Source organism: Seriola lalandi, unplaced genomic scaffold (genome assembly GCF_002814215.2).
Source record: "Seriola lalandi dorsalis isolate HSWRI2012SDOR001 ecotype SW California unplaced genomic scaffold, Sedor1 jcf7180002054464, whole genome shotgun sequence".
Lineage (NCBI taxonomy): Eukaryota > Metazoa > Chordata > Actinopteri > Carangiformes > Carangidae > Seriola > Seriola lalandi.
The window spans coordinates 984,581-1,002,575 of record NW_019525017.1 but is presented as its reverse complement, the minus strand read 5'-3'; the positions used below and the strand labels follow the sequence as shown (position 1 = coordinate 1,002,575).

Here is a 17,995-nt window from a genome sequence, read left to right as displayed (position 1 = left end):
TGTAAACAATAACACGCCCACAACTGAGGCCTCGTCCAATAGAAAGCCTTAAAAATCTCCCATACTTTCTCTCAGGCTAGGTGGGCTTTAAAGAGCCCATCACAACAAAAACTTAAAACTGTGGTGTTATTATTAATAATAGCCTGAGCTAATATTTTTCATTTCGAATTGAAAGGATTGACTTTGATCTACATTTATTCAGGCTACCGTTCTTTCTCTAGATTATATTGTTTTTTTTTTGTGGTGTGCTAATCTACAAAATCCACAACAACACAAGAAAGCAAAGAAACAATTGGTTGTTAAACAGTCAAAACTGCCTGCTAAAAATTGGCATAAGATGATTAATGAACAAGAAAACACACTGACTCTGACCTCTCATGGAGTGTAAGCCTATGTGAAAAGGTTTAAAGCCATAGCTGGTACTACACAAAACATGACCTACTATTAAAGTGACAAATTTAGAGTAGGCTAACAAAAGGCCCCAACAGCAATTAAACTTTATCTAGCCTTATAGATCTAATATACATACAGTGACATAACAAGTAATATGACATTCTCTTTTGAGAGAAGCTAAGCATACATTTTAAGAGGCTATTTTTACACTACTACTATTACTACTACTAGTACTGTTACATGAGATGTATAAGTAAAGAGAAAGATGTCTCAAATATACCCCCAAGTAGAAGCTTATACAGTCTAGCAGGTGTTCATCTTAAACATGGAAAGTAATCCTGGTGTGGTGTTGTGATTCCAGGCTCCAGAGCACCATCTGTTGGTTTTAAATTTCCAGTGGCAAGGCCTCAGACCAGGTCAAAAATAAAACAAAAAAAAAACCATGCAAATATATCAGAGACAAATCAAATGTGATAGATAGCAGGTGGAGTTTAGTCAGTATATTTTATATTATTGTTATATTATTATATTTTCTTCAAACATGCAACTGGTTTTACGTGTAAAAATAGTGTTGTGCAATACAGCGATGTTATGAAATTTAATGCAGTGTGTTAGTATACCACCTGTTGTCTTACTAGAATTTTTCCACAACAATGGCATCTATTATTACACTGTTAAAATAGAGTCATGGAATTTTAGCAAGATGTCGCTAAAAGTAATGGAAGAGTTTTAAACTTACTATAACAGGTGAATGTGGAAAAAGTGATGTTCAGTTTCCCCTTGCATGTGTTCTCTGCAGTTGGGCCTAGTGTCTCTTGATTTTGACAGGACAGGAAATGGCCTAACAGTGAATTCCTGACGGACTCTGACTGAAATTTGCATACTGCAGAGAGAGAGAGTAGTAACCATGAGGTTATTTTTGCAAAGTACAGATAATCAGATCAAGAATGTCTGTCGTCATGTGCAGGTTCTTTGAAGTCTACATGAAAGTGAACAACCATATTTCAAGCTGATGATCCAGACGGTGAGATTCTCCTGGGAGACGCACCAAAAACTTGTAAAATAATCCCCCCAAAAAATGTGCTCAAAACACTCGACCACACACACAACTTCATTCATCCGGTCAATGAAAAGCCACTTATTTACTCAACTTTTAAGAAGTGCAAGATTTTATTTAGGGCGCTTAAGGTGGTGTGCTCAAACAGCAGCATATATAGTTTTACCACAGCCAAGTCAGGGTGAAACATACAACAAAAAGAAGCATTACATCACCTTAATTATTAATTTAACAATCCAACAAAGCACATTTCAGTGATAATCTATTGACACAGAAATACAATTCTCACATATTTTCTCTATTGTTTGTGTAACCAGGAAACGACAAAATATAAGAAAAATATAACATCACATACCAGTAACAATGAGAGCATGGGTGAAATGCATCCACTTCTTGTGGGAATAATTACATGTTGATGACATGTTGTCCATCTCATGTACCCAATCACTGCACTATAGATCAGGTATCAGGGGAAGCGTTATTCATACAGCACTAATGACCGACAAAGGCTTTAGACTGGAGAAACTATCTTTAACCAGCTTAAAAACATTGTAGACATGAGTGGGACTGACTTTAAACACCATAAGCACCTTAAACACTCTCAGACTCTAAAGTCTAAAGTCAGTAATTCTCTATCTTTCAGAAGGCAAACAGAAAAGTGCACCAATGAAAAGTGTTTCAGTTACAGTGTGTTTGCGTTGTAAATGTTTCGGGGGCCAAGCCTTAGCAGTATCTTGCCCACCATCTTGTAGTTGTCGTTAACAGATATTTTAGGAATAATTACAACATTAGTTGTCCTCAAAAATTTGTCATTTAACTTTTTTTGCACAATTATTCCTAAGCAATACATTCTGTGAGCATTTTAGTGATCTGGCGCCCTCATCAGTACAGTGAGAACACACAGACTGCACTTTTTAGTTAGGCAACTAAGATCACTGAGTTTAGGTTAGGTTACTGAAAGATTGTCAGTCTGAAACAGGATTTAAAGCCTCAAAGAAGAACACATTGCTTATTGCCATTTCTCCATACTTTCTGCTAAGCTACATAAACATCACACTACCTGCTCCATTTATGATTAATGGGCATAAATTATATATTCAGCTGAATCGTCCAATATGAACGTAATTCCTGGGGAGACAGGGCTGACATAAGAAAGACAAATAATGGCTATTACTGAAGCCAATACTATTGAGTTCTCATGTTCATATCTGCTTTAACCATTATTTATTTCAGTGACCTACAGAGACTAACTGGGAAACACAGTGTTGTGGCTCTGTAAAGTTGTGACTTATGCTGTTTTTAGGCAAAAGATTTCTAACTTTTGTGCCAAATGCAAAGATATAAACATAAACGTTTTATCAGAACTTGACATGTACTGCATATTAACGATGAATTACAACATCAGCATTTAGAAGAGATTTGCTTTCTTCTTCATGTCATTACGTTTCCACAGTGGAAGTCTGTCAAACTGTTGGATCTGCATGCCAAAGATCTCAAAGAATGAATCTGGGCAAAGGTGGCACTGCAAAGGAGAGAAGAGGAGAGAATAAAAGAATGACGTTATTGTGGAGAAGCTGTACTGTATCTCAACTTGCTCTGTAGCTGTGGGTGGTTTCTAGCCTGCATGTGTGTGGTATTTCTTATTCTAAAATAAAACTTACTATTACCTCTGTGTTGCATTGCATGAATGGATTTCTCACCTCAAGTCTTGTTCTGTCAACATCCTTCGGAAGCTTCACTCGTCCTCGATTAGTAACTGTGAGAATTTCATAGGGGTAGACCTTGACAAAACAAAGACTGGTTGAGAATCATATATGATGCATCGAAACACAATCTCTATTCTATGAGCTGTGGAGATGGAGTTAGAACGTCTTGTACCATGCAAATAAGCATCTGTTGTAAAAACCAGCGCACAGTTAGCGTGGATCTTTGAAGTCTATATAAAACCAGTGCTTCAGTCTTCATAGAAGAAAACACTGTCAAGTGTCAAGGTCCTGCATATATCAGCCTTTGTCAAAAGACTCTAAAGGAAGGTGATGATGAAGTTGTCCTTGAAACCTCAGCACTATCCTACAGCTATTAATCTAACAAGCTCGTGTTTGAAATCTATCCAAAGCTCCACTCAACTGTACTGAAGTATTATTTGTATTTATTATTGTAGCTCTTACATGCATATCTTTAAAGGTTCATGTGTCCAGGACATGATAAGTCTTTAAAAAAACACAAATATACAAATAATACTTGCTTTTGGCTCCAACAAATTAGGCATAGACACTCCTCTCTCCAGTCTTGCTAATGGATGTTGACCGTCATGGATGAGCTTCAGAATGAAACACATGCAATAGGAAAATGTCATGGCAGGATTAATCACTTCAAAGCTAAAGGTCAAACGGCCAGATTACTGTCAGTAAAGCATATTTAAAAGATGTGTGGTTAAAGAGTCAGTTATGTAATAGGTGCAACTCATGAATCAATGAAGATATATACAAGCACATCTGTGAATTGAAGCTGAGTTAACTGCACATTTCTTTAAACACACAGACAGTGCGGTGAGGTCAGTCGTTTGGAAGTGCAGTAAACTAAACAGGGAGAGGAAGCATAACCAGGGATTCAAGATCACACAATACTCCATTAGCACATACCTTAAAATCTGAAAGGCAAGGGAAAAGGAAAAGCAAAAGCATCACATAATTAATTTTTATTCAATGATTTAATATTGTAGTGATTGACAACATCCATGATGAATGTCAGAGACAGTTACCTCTGAATCTGTCACCGTTGTAGTGGGAGAAATCAGCTGATTGTGGCTTAAGAAGCAAACATTTTTTATTATTATTATTTTTCATATTTTTTTCTTCAAGTTTTTGATTTAGTAAAACTTAAAAACAAGTGATGTCGCTCTTACCGGATGGAGACCATTACGTCCATACCCAGGCAAAGAGGATGTTTGGGATGTAGATGAATTAGGATCTATGTGAAAGTGAAACAGCAGTTAGATTATCTCACCATGAGACGACTCACACTCAGTCTCAACACGTAGATTAGATCCCAATTAGATCAGACTCACTGAATAAACATAAACGTACCAGGTAAGCACCTTGCCAAGTTCTTTTCTTAGCCTTTTGGTAAGTGTTCTGTGAAACTGACTTCTCAGTAGTGATCTATTTTTATATCTATATTTTCCATAAAACATTTATTTTACATTTACATTTTTGCTTTGAACAGCCCATTGTTTAGGTTAGACTAGGTTACCTTCAAAACTGTTGACCAAATTATTTGCCATCAACTTAAATGCATCGTATGCTGACTTATGGTAGTTACACCACAGTTATGGACAGGGACAATGGAGGCGTGAAATCCTGCTCATGGAATCCAAACAGTCTTTAGCTGCTCTGCTGTTTGAGTCTAACAAACCACATGATGATGACATCTGAAGTGTGCAATTAGCAATAACTGAAGCTCAATATAAATGTTCCTTTTTGCTCATAATGTTTATTGAGTATTGAGTAATGAGTATTATGTTTTACTAGCTTTACTATATAAGCACAAGTAAGTAGAGTTCAGACAATGAGAAAAAACTGTTATCAATGTACAAGACTACAAATATATATTCTTTAGAACAACAGAACTGAGATAACCATTGGTAGTTTTAAATTTTATTTCAGTCATTCGTATGAAGTTTTAAAATATTAACTGTAAGATGAAAAAGTCAAATTGTACCTTGCTGTTTATAGATTGGAGGCCGTCTGTACATGTGGAAGCCTTCATCTGCAGATAGAGAAGAACGCAGGGTCAGCAGATCATTCATTCTAACATATTACACACAATGTGGATGCAATATAGACAATTGTCAGACTCTGACTAAATAAAGTTACATTGCACTCACTACAGAAATCAAGGCCATGTTGGCCGTAAGTGGGATGTGAGTGATCTTCAGTTTCCACCAAAAGCACATGCCAGCGATTACTGTTCATAGCTTTTAATATCTCCTCCACAGACATGATAAAAACAGGTTATAAAAAAAAAAAAAATCACAGCAATGCTATAAATAGGCACGGCTGTAAGGTAATGTCTGATTGAAGTTTTGACACATGCACAGGGATATTTATTATTAATATTTAATCAATCAAACCAGAGAAAACAAAAGAAGAAAAATATGCAAAATTGGGGAAAAGAAGCAGAAAGGAGGAGACCAGTGAAACAAGCATCTACTGTAGATGTTCACTGGTGTATTTATTCTGTCTGGGGCACAAACTGCTGTGCTGTCTGCTCGAGTAAAGCTGAGCTGTGATGAGTCTTTGTGTGCGGCTGACACTCTCTGTGAACTTTGACCACTAGATGGCTCAGTGTTTCTAAGAAAAATCATCTCTGTGTCATCCTCCTCTGCATGTGTGATAAATTCCAATGCTGATGCAGTTTGCTGTTAGTAATCTGGGTGTTGTCTAAATGTTTATTCTGCCATTGCATTCACACACTGTGCCTTGTAGTTGACTGCATAAAGTGGCGGGATATAAATGTTGGATAGGAAATAAAAAGATGCAAAGTGGAGGAGAAGGGCTGCAGAATAAGTTGGGGGATGGGAGTCGAGGTGGGGGTCTTACCTTGAGGGAGAAAGTGGTGGCATAAAGGGGAAGCGGAGCAGGTGTCATTGTTGCCAGAGAATAAAGAGGGAGAAAGCATCACCCCTGCTTGTTATTCCAGAGAAAGAAGTGGTAGTAGTGACGAGGAGAGGAGTTGAGGAGACAGAGGAGATAAGGGAAGGTGGTGCAACAGAGAAAAAAGTGAGCGGAGGAGGATTCATCTCTCTGCAAGCGTGATACGAAGATTGAGCTCATTCACCTCTGCATGCTCCTCTCACCTGGCCTATGAAAGTGTTGCGGTGATCTGGACAGGGTCGGGGTGTAGCTGTGGCGATTGTATAGAGCATGAACTCCAAAAGGTCCATGGCTTGCAGATTTTGGTATGCATTTTCTCATTTCAAAACTCTCCTTTAAAATAGACACACACATAAAAAAAGAATTTCATTAAATGCGCTTACAAATGAAAACTAATTTGTGTCGATGAATGTTAAATGCATATGATTCACAGAGTATGTGACCTTGAGTGTGAAAAGTTAAAATAAATTAAATATTTATAATTAAATAAATATTCACCTCTGTGGTTTCAGATTCATTTCCTGTTGACTGAATCAGAAACAGAAGGAAAAAGATCATTGTATGTGCTTGAATCAAACATCAATATATATATTGTAAGTTCAGGTAAAAACCTTGTATCTCCAAACTTGTCAGATATGGAAAAAAAACAATCTTGACCTCATCCTAACCACCATCCATCTGTTTTTTATTATTTAATTTTATGAGATGAGGATGTGTATAACATTCACTAGGTTTGGAGTTATGAGGTTTTCACATGAAGACAGACATATGAAAGGTAGAAAACAAAAGGATTTGAGTGTAAAGCTGCTTTTGGCTAATTATCCTACGTTCGTTTCTGGCAGCCTCTCTGCAGGGTCCTTAACACAGTAAACCTCAACTAATCAAATATTGTTTTTACCAGTTAACCCCATATTAAATGTGCATTGATATATATTTTTTTGACTGTATTGTACATTGCTATGTTCAATACTGGCTTGGCAAAATTCTTAAAAATATGACATGTAAGCAGAGAGCAATATTCCTGTATACCTGCTGAGTTTGACTTAAACATTTAAAGTATTTTGTTATTGTAGAAAGTGAATATTGATTGAATATTTAAAGACCATTTTTCACAAAGAATGCAATGACACACAAACATGTCACTGGATATGACTTGGAGCATTGAATGAAGTTACCTCTGTGGGGTTTTGCCTGTCCTGTCTGTTGCCTTTGTTGTCCAAAGCAGAGGAGTTGTCGTTCACAGACTTATAGGATATCATATCAGGATGCTCTATATCATATATAGCCTTGACTCTGGGAATTGCTGCTAAGTCTCGGTAATCAATGATCTCATTATCTACTTTTGCCTGGGACCAGGAGAGGGGGGAGAGGGAGAAGACACAGAATATGGGAGATAGAAGGCTCAGACAGCACAGGTCAGGTGAAAGGTCAATGGTTGCTTATTACATCATTTCAGGGAGGAATGAAACTTTAATCCCACAACACCACGTTTGTCTGAGATTGCATCACTGTGCGAAATGTCTACCGTAATCTCTTTAACTATAAACGTTATTTCTCAGACTTTCAAATATAAAGAAGGTCAATTGTTATAGGCTCGTATGTTGAGGTGACTTGTTGGGGGTAAAGTTTACTCCTTCCAATTAAAACCAACAGGATGTGGATCATAGGATACTGGGTGGAGGAAACAAAGAGATACTGAGGTGGTTTTTCTATTCAATTTCAATCTGAATCGCCAATGCATTCAAATTGATTAAGCAAATAAATCTAAACTCCTGTTCAATATGTGATTGATTTTCTCAGTATATTTATAAAATAACTGAGAAAATATATCATCATTCAACCACAATTGAAATCACATTTTTCTCTCACAAGCAAGATGAAACTAGTTCCGATCAGTCAAGGTAAAGTAGAAAAAGAAATGTTTACAGAGAAATTAAATAGCTTTCAAGATTTGTTTTTTTTTTTCTTTTTCCACGTCTTTTTTCCAAATTTTCCTAATTGTATTCAGTTACGGTCAAAAAGAATTGTCTTGCAAGAGAGACACTCTGTCCATGCGGCTCCCCTGTATAAATAAAGGGATAAATGAAACGTAAATCAGCCCACGGTGAACTGTGCACCATGGAAGATGCTGAGCAGATGTTGCCACCAGAACTTACACAGATAGTTCGACCAGGACTTCCTGGAGTGCATGAGCCCGGCCGGGAACAGGAGCTTTCAGACGAGGATCTAGTGGGCTGAGGACATAAAAAAAAAAATTTCTGTGTTAGTTTTGGATTTATGGGATGTTTTAACTGAGTAACAGCTTCATCCTCAGCTAGTAACATCCTCTCTCAGCAGCTCATTGCATGCACACAGAACTTGATGCTTGCATTATATGTGGACCAGTTTTCCTTTCACATAGATAGCGTACAGTGTAGGCCTGGTACAAAACAGCACATGTGCAATGTTCTATATTGTTATTCATTTAAAAATGACACACTGCTGTATATTATATTGTGCAGATTGCAAGGCCAGATATTAACACAGCCAAGCATGCAGCTCTGCCAACAAAGAAAGTTCACTATGCTACTTCCTTTTGAAATGTTAATTATTGCACATATAGTGTACCAGTGCTCTACAAATTAAAAGCTTTTCTAGCTAATCATTCTCGGTGCAAAAAAAGCAAAGTGTTCACGTTGCGTTTGAAACAAGCGCATGTGGTTAATCTCAAACTCTGAGATAACAGCGTCTGGTAAACCATCAGTTCAAACAGCAGACCAGCGTCACAATATTAACCTTAAGTTCATGTGGGGGAAAAAAGAAATCAAGAGGTGTTTTTGGTCTGCCGACCTGGGAAGGAAGAGAATGTGTAAACACATTATATAGTAAAGTCTTACACAGATATCACACTCTGATCCTCTTTGTAACAGCAGTCACAACAGCTGGATATTAACAGCTTAGGAGTGAAATCATGTCACGGTGCCTCCAACATGTTAAACTCTCACACATAGAAATAAAGTTGAGTGTTAAGTTCGGGAGAACTTACCCTGTAACTGTCCTCAGTTCTGCTGCTGTCCCTGCAGTCCGGGTGCCAGACTGTCGATCCTGTGAACACTTTGCAATTAGCTGCTGCATCTTACACTTACAGTGACCTTTTGTTGTCTTTAACAAACAAGGCTTTGAATTTATGCATTCTTCCAAGGCTAAATCCATATTTTGTATATTAACAGAATGGTTATAATGGCTATAAACAGACCTTGCAGATACATTTCTTCTCCTTCTTTGAACATTTTGTCACATCGGCTGCATCTTGCACAACTCGGGTGATAATGTTTGTCCCCTGCCTGGAGCAGATAATGAGGAAGGTAAAAAAAAAAGTGTCAGATGGACTGCAAACATACACAAATCTTACAAAATGTGCATGGGACAGAAAGTTGATATTTGTGCTGAATTTAAAAGTATACAGGACTCTTCCTACCTCAAGGACTTTCCCTGTTATAAACCTCTGACATGCTTCACACTGCACCCCAAACTGAATCTGGTAGTCTCTCTCACAATAAGGAACACCATCTCTGAAAGACAAAACATTAAATATTAAAAGACACATTTTCTCATTCCTGATATGATGGTGCATATTTACAAGTGTAAGAGCAGGTAGGCAGAGGATCATGAATAAGAGAATGTGGGGATTTGCATTTACTTGCTGATGTATTCTCCGCTCAGCACTTTCCTGCAGGCTTTGCACTTGAAGCAGCCCAGGTGCCACTGGCCACCGAGGGCTAACAGAGCCTGGCCATTCTTGATGTCTCTCCCACAGCCACTGCAGTCTGAAAACACACATACATATTCCTTGAGAGATTCCTTGAACATTGCACATCCAACAGGTTCTTTTTTGAATTCATATTAGACTAAATGTATTCGGCCAGTTGTTCTGGTGATACTGTGTAGTTACTGCATATTAGATCCTGTAACTAATTTTCTCTAATTATTTATTTGTGGTTTATACACGTATTAACTGAACATTAAAAAGGTAAAAGTCAATCTGATATCACAGAACTAGAGCTTATGCACTCACTCTTTGTGTTTTTTTTTTTTCTTTCTGCACAGTCCTGCAGAGAGATCCTCTTAATCCAGAGGCTTTGTGAGTCTGGATCCTCTATTGATCCCTGCTGTATATATAGCTGGTAGGTGGATAAGGTCAAGAGTTGAGTTCTACAGCATCTTTTCGTCCATACTGAGTCACTGGCCTGGCAGGGTCCCAGGAGAATGAACAGATTTGTAAGGTAATGTCAACTCGGTGCTGTGGCAAACATATGTCTCTCTGTACCTGGAAGAGGTCAGGGTGGTATTAGGGGCAACATTTAGCCTGCATTCCTGACAGTGTGCGGACTTTCAAGACCTTACAGGTAATCTCCTGGGTTCAAGCCGAAAGTGACGGCTCCTGTCAGGTCCTGCAGAGTCATGATGATGATCTTTGATGTTCACATCTTTGCCCTTATGACACGCAAATCTCTCATGAATGACCTCAAATGACCTACTGGCAAGTTTCAAAAACACACTGGAGCTAGACCTCAAAACATGAGGAAGGAGCTACACACACTGGAGTATAATCAGATGTGTCACTTGCAGAAAAAGTGTAGAGATTGTTATCTCTCTATGATGAAGAAGGTTGACAGGTGGCACAGAAGTTGAATGACTCCACATCACAGGTTAAAGTAAATAAACAGGCAGCTGGCAGAGGTCCACATGTGTTCTTGTGACTGATCAGACTCTTTCATCTATTGTTCTACTTTCTATTAATTAATTATATATATAGACTATATTATTTTTCATAAACTGTACATCATACTTAGATTATGAAAGAATGCACTCACTACTGGAATGGTTGATGTCGTTAGGAGTGGGAGTCACAGGCCGAATACATCGCTGACACAGGCAGTCTTTTCCATTGAAGGTGACACAATCCCCAGCAGGAAAGGGCTGCCTGAGAGGCAGAGACAGAGACACAGGTATACCCCCACAATTCTTTGGAAAAATACTTATTCTAATATTCCACTAATATTCTTAAAAGTAAAAACCCAAATAATTAATAATTGTTTTCACAGTTACTTGCAAATGGTGCAGGCAAAGCATGCTGGGTGATAGGTCTTCCCCAAGACTGTGACCACTTCTCCCTCCACAAATTCCCCACAGTTGTTGCAGAGGGTGCCGTGAAGCCTCTGGAAGTCCAGCGGACAGAGGTAGTCGCCATTCTTCATGAAGAAGCCGCTCTGACCCAAGTCACAGCCACACACTGCACACACACACACACAGACAAACACACACACACACACACGCACACACACACACAGACAAACACACACACACACACACACACACACACACACACACACACACACACACACACACACACACACACATTCATATAGGGAGCAAGAGAGATTCAGAGACTGAAAGAAAACTTCAACCAAACAAGCAGCATCATCCTGATATTAGTTACCTCAGTTTTATTTAGAAATCCACAAACTGTTTGACCTTATATGAGCCAGATTTCACACTAAAAGCATCTTTCTTGATTTTTCCACTAGCCTTTTGTAAAAAAAAAAAACAAAAACAAACAAACAAAAAAAAACATTTGGACAAGGTGTTTATATGTTCTTATATGTGATATACCTGCTTTATATAAATATATTTTTTAGTTTACATTGTTGCCTTTTGTTAGGACATTGTTACAAGGAGAAGTTGACAACAGCTACGTAATCTATCAAAGGGATGACATCAATGCTATTTGGGTTGTCTGACCTTATGGTTGTTCCAGGCTTGCTGAAGGGTTGTTGTTGTGTTGTCTGTCTGCACGTTTTTGTGTCCGTGTGTGTGTGTGTGTGTGTGTGTGTGTGTGTGTGTATGCTGATGACATGGAGGCAGCTTTTCTCTCAGCTTGTTTGGAGTCATTTGATATGACCAAAACCTTTTCCGACACTGTGCCTCGGAACCTGCCACAGCAGAACACACTGAGATGCCAAGGACAGATTTATGCTGCTCTATTCCTGACCTGCTGTGAGACACTCACAATGGACATGAGTTTTATTTAAATTTTCTATTTTTATGTCTGATTAAAACAAGCACAAACACGCTACAACATTCCATTAACCCACAAAGTGAGACAGATTTTTGTTTGACTTATGATAATAAATGCATAATAAAGTAAGTGCCCAAACAAATTAAGCAAATTCTGAGTCTGTGAAACCCACAGACCCTTTGCATCCTCAGGTCTTCCCACCGTTAAAATACTGAACGCTTCTCTGCTCTGAAAGTCCCTTTGTCTTCTCTGCGCTGTAAACACCATCACAATGCGATGAAAGGGCAACAACACGAGAAGCTTGTCAGTGTCGATTAGTGGGGACAATAGTGTGTTGGGGGAATATGTTTTCCATGAAGCAGAGTAACTCTGGTGACGATCCAGGAGGTTCTCACAACAGCCCATTGTACATGTAGAATGTTTTGTAATAAACTGAATCTGATGGCAGCCGCAGGATAACTAATGAATGAGGAGCAAATTCTGCTCAACTTTAAACTCATCTGCTGAAAATAAAGCTGTTTTCATGCAGCAAAAAAAGGTCAAATGTGACTTGTGTTACTGCTTGCATACAACTGAGTCCCCACCACAGAATGAATGCATTATTAGGCTTCTTATGCCACTCATGTTACAGAGCAGCTTTCCAATCCACCCTTGACCTTTCCTGATAATGTATAAAGTCTATCCTGACAGTGGTGTCATTGCAAGACACTCAAAAAGTGCATGTGCACCTGCTCACATCAACATAATGATGGTACTCACCTTTGCAGGTAAAGCACTTTATGTGGAAGTGATTGTTCTGGACTCGCAGCACCTCTCCTTTGCATTGCTCCCCACATCTGAAGCACTGGATGACCCGCTTTCCTGACGGAGGGTCTTGGTGGCAGCCATCCTGAGTGAGCAGCACTACAGCAGCAGCAGAAAGAATACGTCAATCAGTTGAGTCTTGACCGATAAAAACCACAAACATCGACCTCATGTCGGATTTACATGGAAAGTCAGGGGAGTCATTAAGATTCAGCATCTGGGGACCTTGATTTTCTGCACCAAATTTCATCCTATACTATTTGAGATATTTGAGTCTGGACTAATGAGTAACTATCGTTCTCTCTCTGTCACAGTAGGTTTATCCTTCTTTTTTGTTCTGGTTGAGCAGTTCATTACAATACAGTAGTCCCTGAGAACTGTCCATTCAGTGCTTACATAACGGAACATAATGTCCAGGGATGCTTTGTTTTGGCACACAAACACACACACATATACATACAACCACAAACGGGGTCACATTAATCTGTAGAGGCTTTAATCCAAGTTATTCCTGCCTCACAAAATCAGACAAGAGCTCACAAATAAGCCATTATTTCTCTGCAGAGAGGAAAAAACACTGTCAGCGTGGGTGTTTGCTCCTGTGCGCCAAACCATGTGTCATACTGTATCATGTGGCTCTGGAGACGAAAGCTCAACCTCATTCTTTCTCCTTCTGTCTCTTTCGTGTTTATATGGCAGCAGAAGCGGTGGATGCCTGTACAATCTAATCACAGCCCACTTGAAAGGTCCTGAATGTGATTAGCAGAGGAGAGCAAAGGAAGAATGTGGCACGTCGAGAGTCTCCCCGACGTGTGGACCCCCAGCGCACAAATAGATAAAACACACACACACACACAAACACACACACACACACACACAAACTTAAATTCACTCATGAGGCAGATAACAGCTTAAAATATACCTTAAGTTATTCAACCAGAACAGAGAGATTTTCACACTCGCAAACGCTGGAAGAGGAAATATCTTCTCGACTGTTCTGGTTACCTAACTCAGCCTCGTGAACACTAAGAAAATTGAGTCAAGCACCTCTGGTATGTGGCCCTTAAGTCTGCCCCACTACAGGAGAGATTTGTTGCTATAGCAACAAGCATGTCGTAACAAACTAGATTAAGGGACCATGCCTTCCAAAGGTGAATGTAAAGTTCACCATAAAGCAAGTGTGTACATTATGCAGTGTTGTGGCAATAATAACCTACCACAACGTGCCATCTAACTGCAGTGCAAACTGTGTTGCTGATGACAAAGAGCCGTAATCCACAACATACCAGCTACAGCTGTAGGAGAGACTGCTGAGTTTTTACAAGTGCTTGTACCTAAATCTCCAAAAGCAGAGCAACATTACAAATCTTACTGTGACGTTTTAAATAAGCAATAAGCAATACTTATTGTTTGCATCATGCAAACGGGCATTAGGGACACTTTTGTTGAAATTCTGACATCATATCTGCCAGTAGAGCAGCTTTGCTAAAAGCTATGAGGTCAAGTCCACACTGTGATTGAGATTCTACACAGACACAATGTGCATATTATGCAATCACATAAAAACTTATGAACATTAGTGTTATCGCTGCCAAACCTCCAAATCCTACCGGGAATACGACACGTCCTTCTGGTCGAAGGCTCCAACAATTACTGACCTTTGTCCTAAAACAGCCCAGATATTTGGTAATGACAGAGCTGTGTTGCCAACACTAATTATTGCAATCCATTTGTCATGGGGAAATGCACAGAACTACTGCAACAGTTTAATATTCACATGACAGGTGTGTCTGCGCTGTTATCTTGTATATAAATTCCAACCTTTGTATGATTTAAGAACGGATGTCTGGAGTCCTCAGATGGAAAGTCCAAAATGTCTTCCAGTCTTTCTTGATCTCTCCCAGAATGTGAAGCTGATCCGGTGTCAAGTATTAGCAAATGGTAGATTTAGAAAGACGGCAAATGGAGAGAAACCTGAGACGGACAACTAATCACACAGCCCACTATCTCCAGCTATGAAAATCTGTGTGTGTGTGTGTGTGTGTGTGTGTGTGTGTAAAGAGTGAGGGAGTATCTACATTAAGTGTCCAGATTTTTTAAGCACTGATGCTATTTTAGGTACCAAGTGATGAGATGTAAAGTATGCATGGTACCATACTTTTATATTTTTTGACCATACAGTGAGGTCATTTACTTTTACTACAAAACTATCTTTGTTTCAATGATATTAGTGTGTGTGTGTGTGTGTGTGTGTGTGTGTGTCTGTGTGTGTGTGTGTGTGTCTCTTTTTAAGAATAACTCATTGGTTGAATTACTTGCTGTTTACAAGATGATGTTATTGATGATAATGTAATAAACTTTAAGTAAAGTGTTTTCAGATTCAGAGCTTTTAGTGGTTTTGAATGTTTTCTTGGTTACAAATATTTTATTTCACAACACGAGGTGGTTATCATGCGCCTGTGTATCAGGAACACCCAGTTTCCCAGGAACATGACATCACTAAATATGATCAGAGTTACAGATACTCCCGCTACAGAAAAAAAAAAACAATAACTGTGAGATGTAAATGTAAAAGCTCATATAAACTACATGCAGCCAGTGTCAGTGCAGCGATTCCAGCAGTTCCTGAAAGGGAATCAGACTCTGTGTATCAGATCGACAAACGGCAGGAGGCTCTTATCTGAACAGCCACCAGTCTGGTGAAATGAATGACAGTGTTTTTTCCATGATGCTGTCACAACAGATGATCGGTTTGTTGCCTGTTACTGCAAAATTGAATAATCAAGGCAAACAACTTAATTCAGAGGTATTGCTAAAATCACATGCTGGTCTTACCCAAGCCTGATGCTCTATGACAAGCTGCAACAGCTGTGTTTGCACTTTTCCCCACTTGGCCACCACAGTTTTGTTTTGTTTTTTATCTCCAAATGTAGTTTCTAGATTTGGGAATGTTTGGTTTGAGAGTCTTAATAGATCAAAAATATAAAAAGTAGAGCATTAAATAATGTAACTGTTTTCAGAATTCATAGACAGGAGCTGTTACACATCCAATCTCAACCTTACCAAATAATAGCAATGTCCTGCCTAGAAAGGATTTATGATAACACTGCACAGTATAACACAATGTATAACATAAGACCATTATGGCTCAGTTTGCATAGAGCAGTCAAGACAAAGTTAAAATCCATAACGAGTCAAATTAAACCTCTATGGGGGCATCACATAGAAAAACCAAAAGAGGCACAGAGAACAGACAAAGTGAAATACAGAAAGGTGTTGAGCATTTAAGTTACAATGAAAAAAAATATGTCACATTCTTCGTTACTGAGGCCAAATATGTAACCATGGATCAAGACTTTTTGACATGATAAAAATTGTATACTTCATCACAAGTTGCAAACAAATTATATAAAGACAAACATAAAGCAATCTGCAGATAAAATGAAATGAGAAATACCTTTCTCTTTCATGACAGTTGGTTTCTGCTCTTTGTTTCTCAGGGCAGCGGATCAGAGTGAGGAGAGGAACTAACTGGACTGCTGGTCCAGAAGAAAAGGGGGTGGTCCAAAACACAGAGGGCAAGAGTGATTGTGTGTGTGAGTGTGTGTGTGTGTGTGTGTGTGTGTGTGTGTTTGAGAGAGAGAGAGAGACAGAGAGAGAGAGTGTTCTCAAAGAGTACAGTAGGAGTGGCACTGCGAAGTGTTCTTATTCGTATTTCAACACTTGAGATGTGAAAAATGTGTCCCAGATATTGTTATTTGTTTGAATAAATGTCTGCTTTTTGAGAGAACTACTCCTTCAATAGCCAGATAATGGACGATGGCCTTTAGTGCAGATAAGTGACTTGTTGTGTTCCTTTAGTCGTAGTATCTGCGAAATGAATACAAAGTCTTTATGTTTGTGTAGAGGTAAGAAGGGGTTGGTTAAGATGGAGCCAGAGGCCTCCTGTCATAAGGTACATCTTCGAAAACACTTCTAATCTCCAAATAAATTGTAGCACATAATGACAAGTCATTCATATAACAATTAGTGGAGCTAACTCAAATAAAGGATACCACCCATCACAACCACATAAAGAAGGAAATGATTCAATACCTGCCATCTCTGCAGGCATACCAGCCAACTTCTCACACAGGATGTAGTCATCAGGGTTGATGAAAGGCAGCTGCTCCATCATGGACTGTTTAGGAATGAGGTAGAGAACTTCTGCAATTTCACCATCTTCAATTATTGACATACGCCTGACTGAGTTCTTCCTCTTGACTCGGTCCAAAACGACCATTTCATTGCTGTGGCTGGAGCCGCAGATCCTGCCCAGGCTGCTGAGGTTGAGAAGGTTCGACATGCTCGCGCTGTCCAGACCGTCAGCCGAACGGTTAAGGCTGCAGATGGACTCCAAGTGAGAAACCATGAAGCAAAAACCTCAAGATGTTAAAGCCTTCTGTTGAATGGCAGGTATTAAGTTGCTCTCTAAGACTCTGTGACTGACTCAGAGTGTGTGTGTGTGTGTGTGCATGCATGCGTGTGTGTGTGTTGTCCATCAGGCGGTCAAAGACTAACTCCTACCCCACGACCCTTAAGAAGATTAAGTGAGGTATATTTTTAGGGTTTATCTTCACAGTAAAAAGAGGATCTGAGCTCTAGGAAGTCACTATCAGGTAACCTTCTTCCCTCCATTCCTGTGACTTTGACAAATATGTCATCACATGAGATGCATTCCTCCACTAGGGCACACTTGTAAGAGGCTTATGAGCTGTACCTCTGTATTGTATCATCTATTTATGTATGTATTACAAAATAATATTATTTAATGCTTCAGGTCGGCCAGTTTCTGTCTGATCCCTGGTTGGATTACGACCGAATACAAGCACCAGATGGACACAGAATAACTCATCTTCAAAAACCTTTCATGACATTGATGTTTTTTTCTCAGTAATCCACCATGTTACTCAGCACTGACTGCAGTCTTTTGGATGCTTAGCTTTAGATCAGGGAACTCTCTACTTTTAACCTGGCAGACAGTCAGGG

The 17,995-nt window shown here is 39.1% G+C and overlaps 1 protein-coding gene across 5 annotated transcripts; it reads right to left on the bottom strand.

The window, feature by feature from the left end:
- Window positions 1-1,544: 1,544 nt before the first annotated feature.
- On the bottom strand, window positions 1,545-17,414 carry LOC111658699 (actin-binding LIM protein 1-like). Of its 5 annotated transcripts, XM_087175368.1 has the most exons (20): window positions 17,063-17,405; window positions 12,923-13,066; window positions 11,194-11,377; window positions 10,959-11,068; window positions 9,785-9,911; window positions 9,563-9,656; window positions 9,341-9,428; window positions 9,131-9,189; window positions 8,262-8,339; window positions 7,281-7,451; window positions 6,604-6,633; window positions 6,309-6,438; window positions 6,052-6,135; window positions 5,171-5,218; window positions 4,356-4,420; window positions 4,212-4,257; window positions 4,093-4,100; window positions 3,696-3,770; window positions 3,151-3,231; window positions 1,545-2,972 (listed from the first exon to the last, which is right to left on the bottom strand). In XM_087175368.1, exons 1-20 carry the CDS (start codon window positions 17,376-17,378, stop codon window positions 2,859-2,861), a joined length of 2,052 nt encoding a protein of 683 aa, XP_087031494.1. In that variant the 5' UTR covers window positions 17,379-17,405; the 3' UTR covers window positions 1,545-2,858. The 5 variants fall into 5 exon arrangements, 2 of the variants coding, with proteins under 2 accessions (XP_087031494.1, XP_087031493.1); XR_015437566.1 differs by lacking the exon at window positions 1,545-2,972 and adding an exon at window positions 8,881-8,934 and having other exon boundaries at window positions 3,158-3,231; window positions 3,696-4,100; window positions 17,063-17,410; XR_015437569.1 differs by lacking the exons at window positions 1,545-2,972; window positions 7,281-7,451 and adding an exon at window positions 8,881-8,934 and having other exon boundaries at window positions 3,158-3,231; window positions 3,696-4,100; window positions 17,063-17,414.
- Between the last annotated feature and the right edge of the window lie 581 nt (window positions 17,415-17,995).

What these genes read in the sequence shown, in the direction of transcription:
- LOC111658699 (XM_087175368.1), bottom strand. Translation starts at nt 17,378, where the DNA reads ATGGTTTCTCACTTGGAGTCCATCTGCAGCCTTAACCGTTCGGCTGAC. An exon ending in CTAATTTGTTGGAGCCAAAA is followed by an intron (nt 3,232 to 3,695) that starts GCAAGTATTATT and finishes TGTTTTGTCAAG; the next exon opens with GTCTACCCCTATGAAATTCT. An exon ending in TTGACAGAACAAGACTTGAG is followed by an intron (nt 2,973 to 3,150) that starts GTGAGAAATCCA and finishes TCTCCTTTGCAG; the next exon opens with TGCCACCTTTGCCCAGATTC.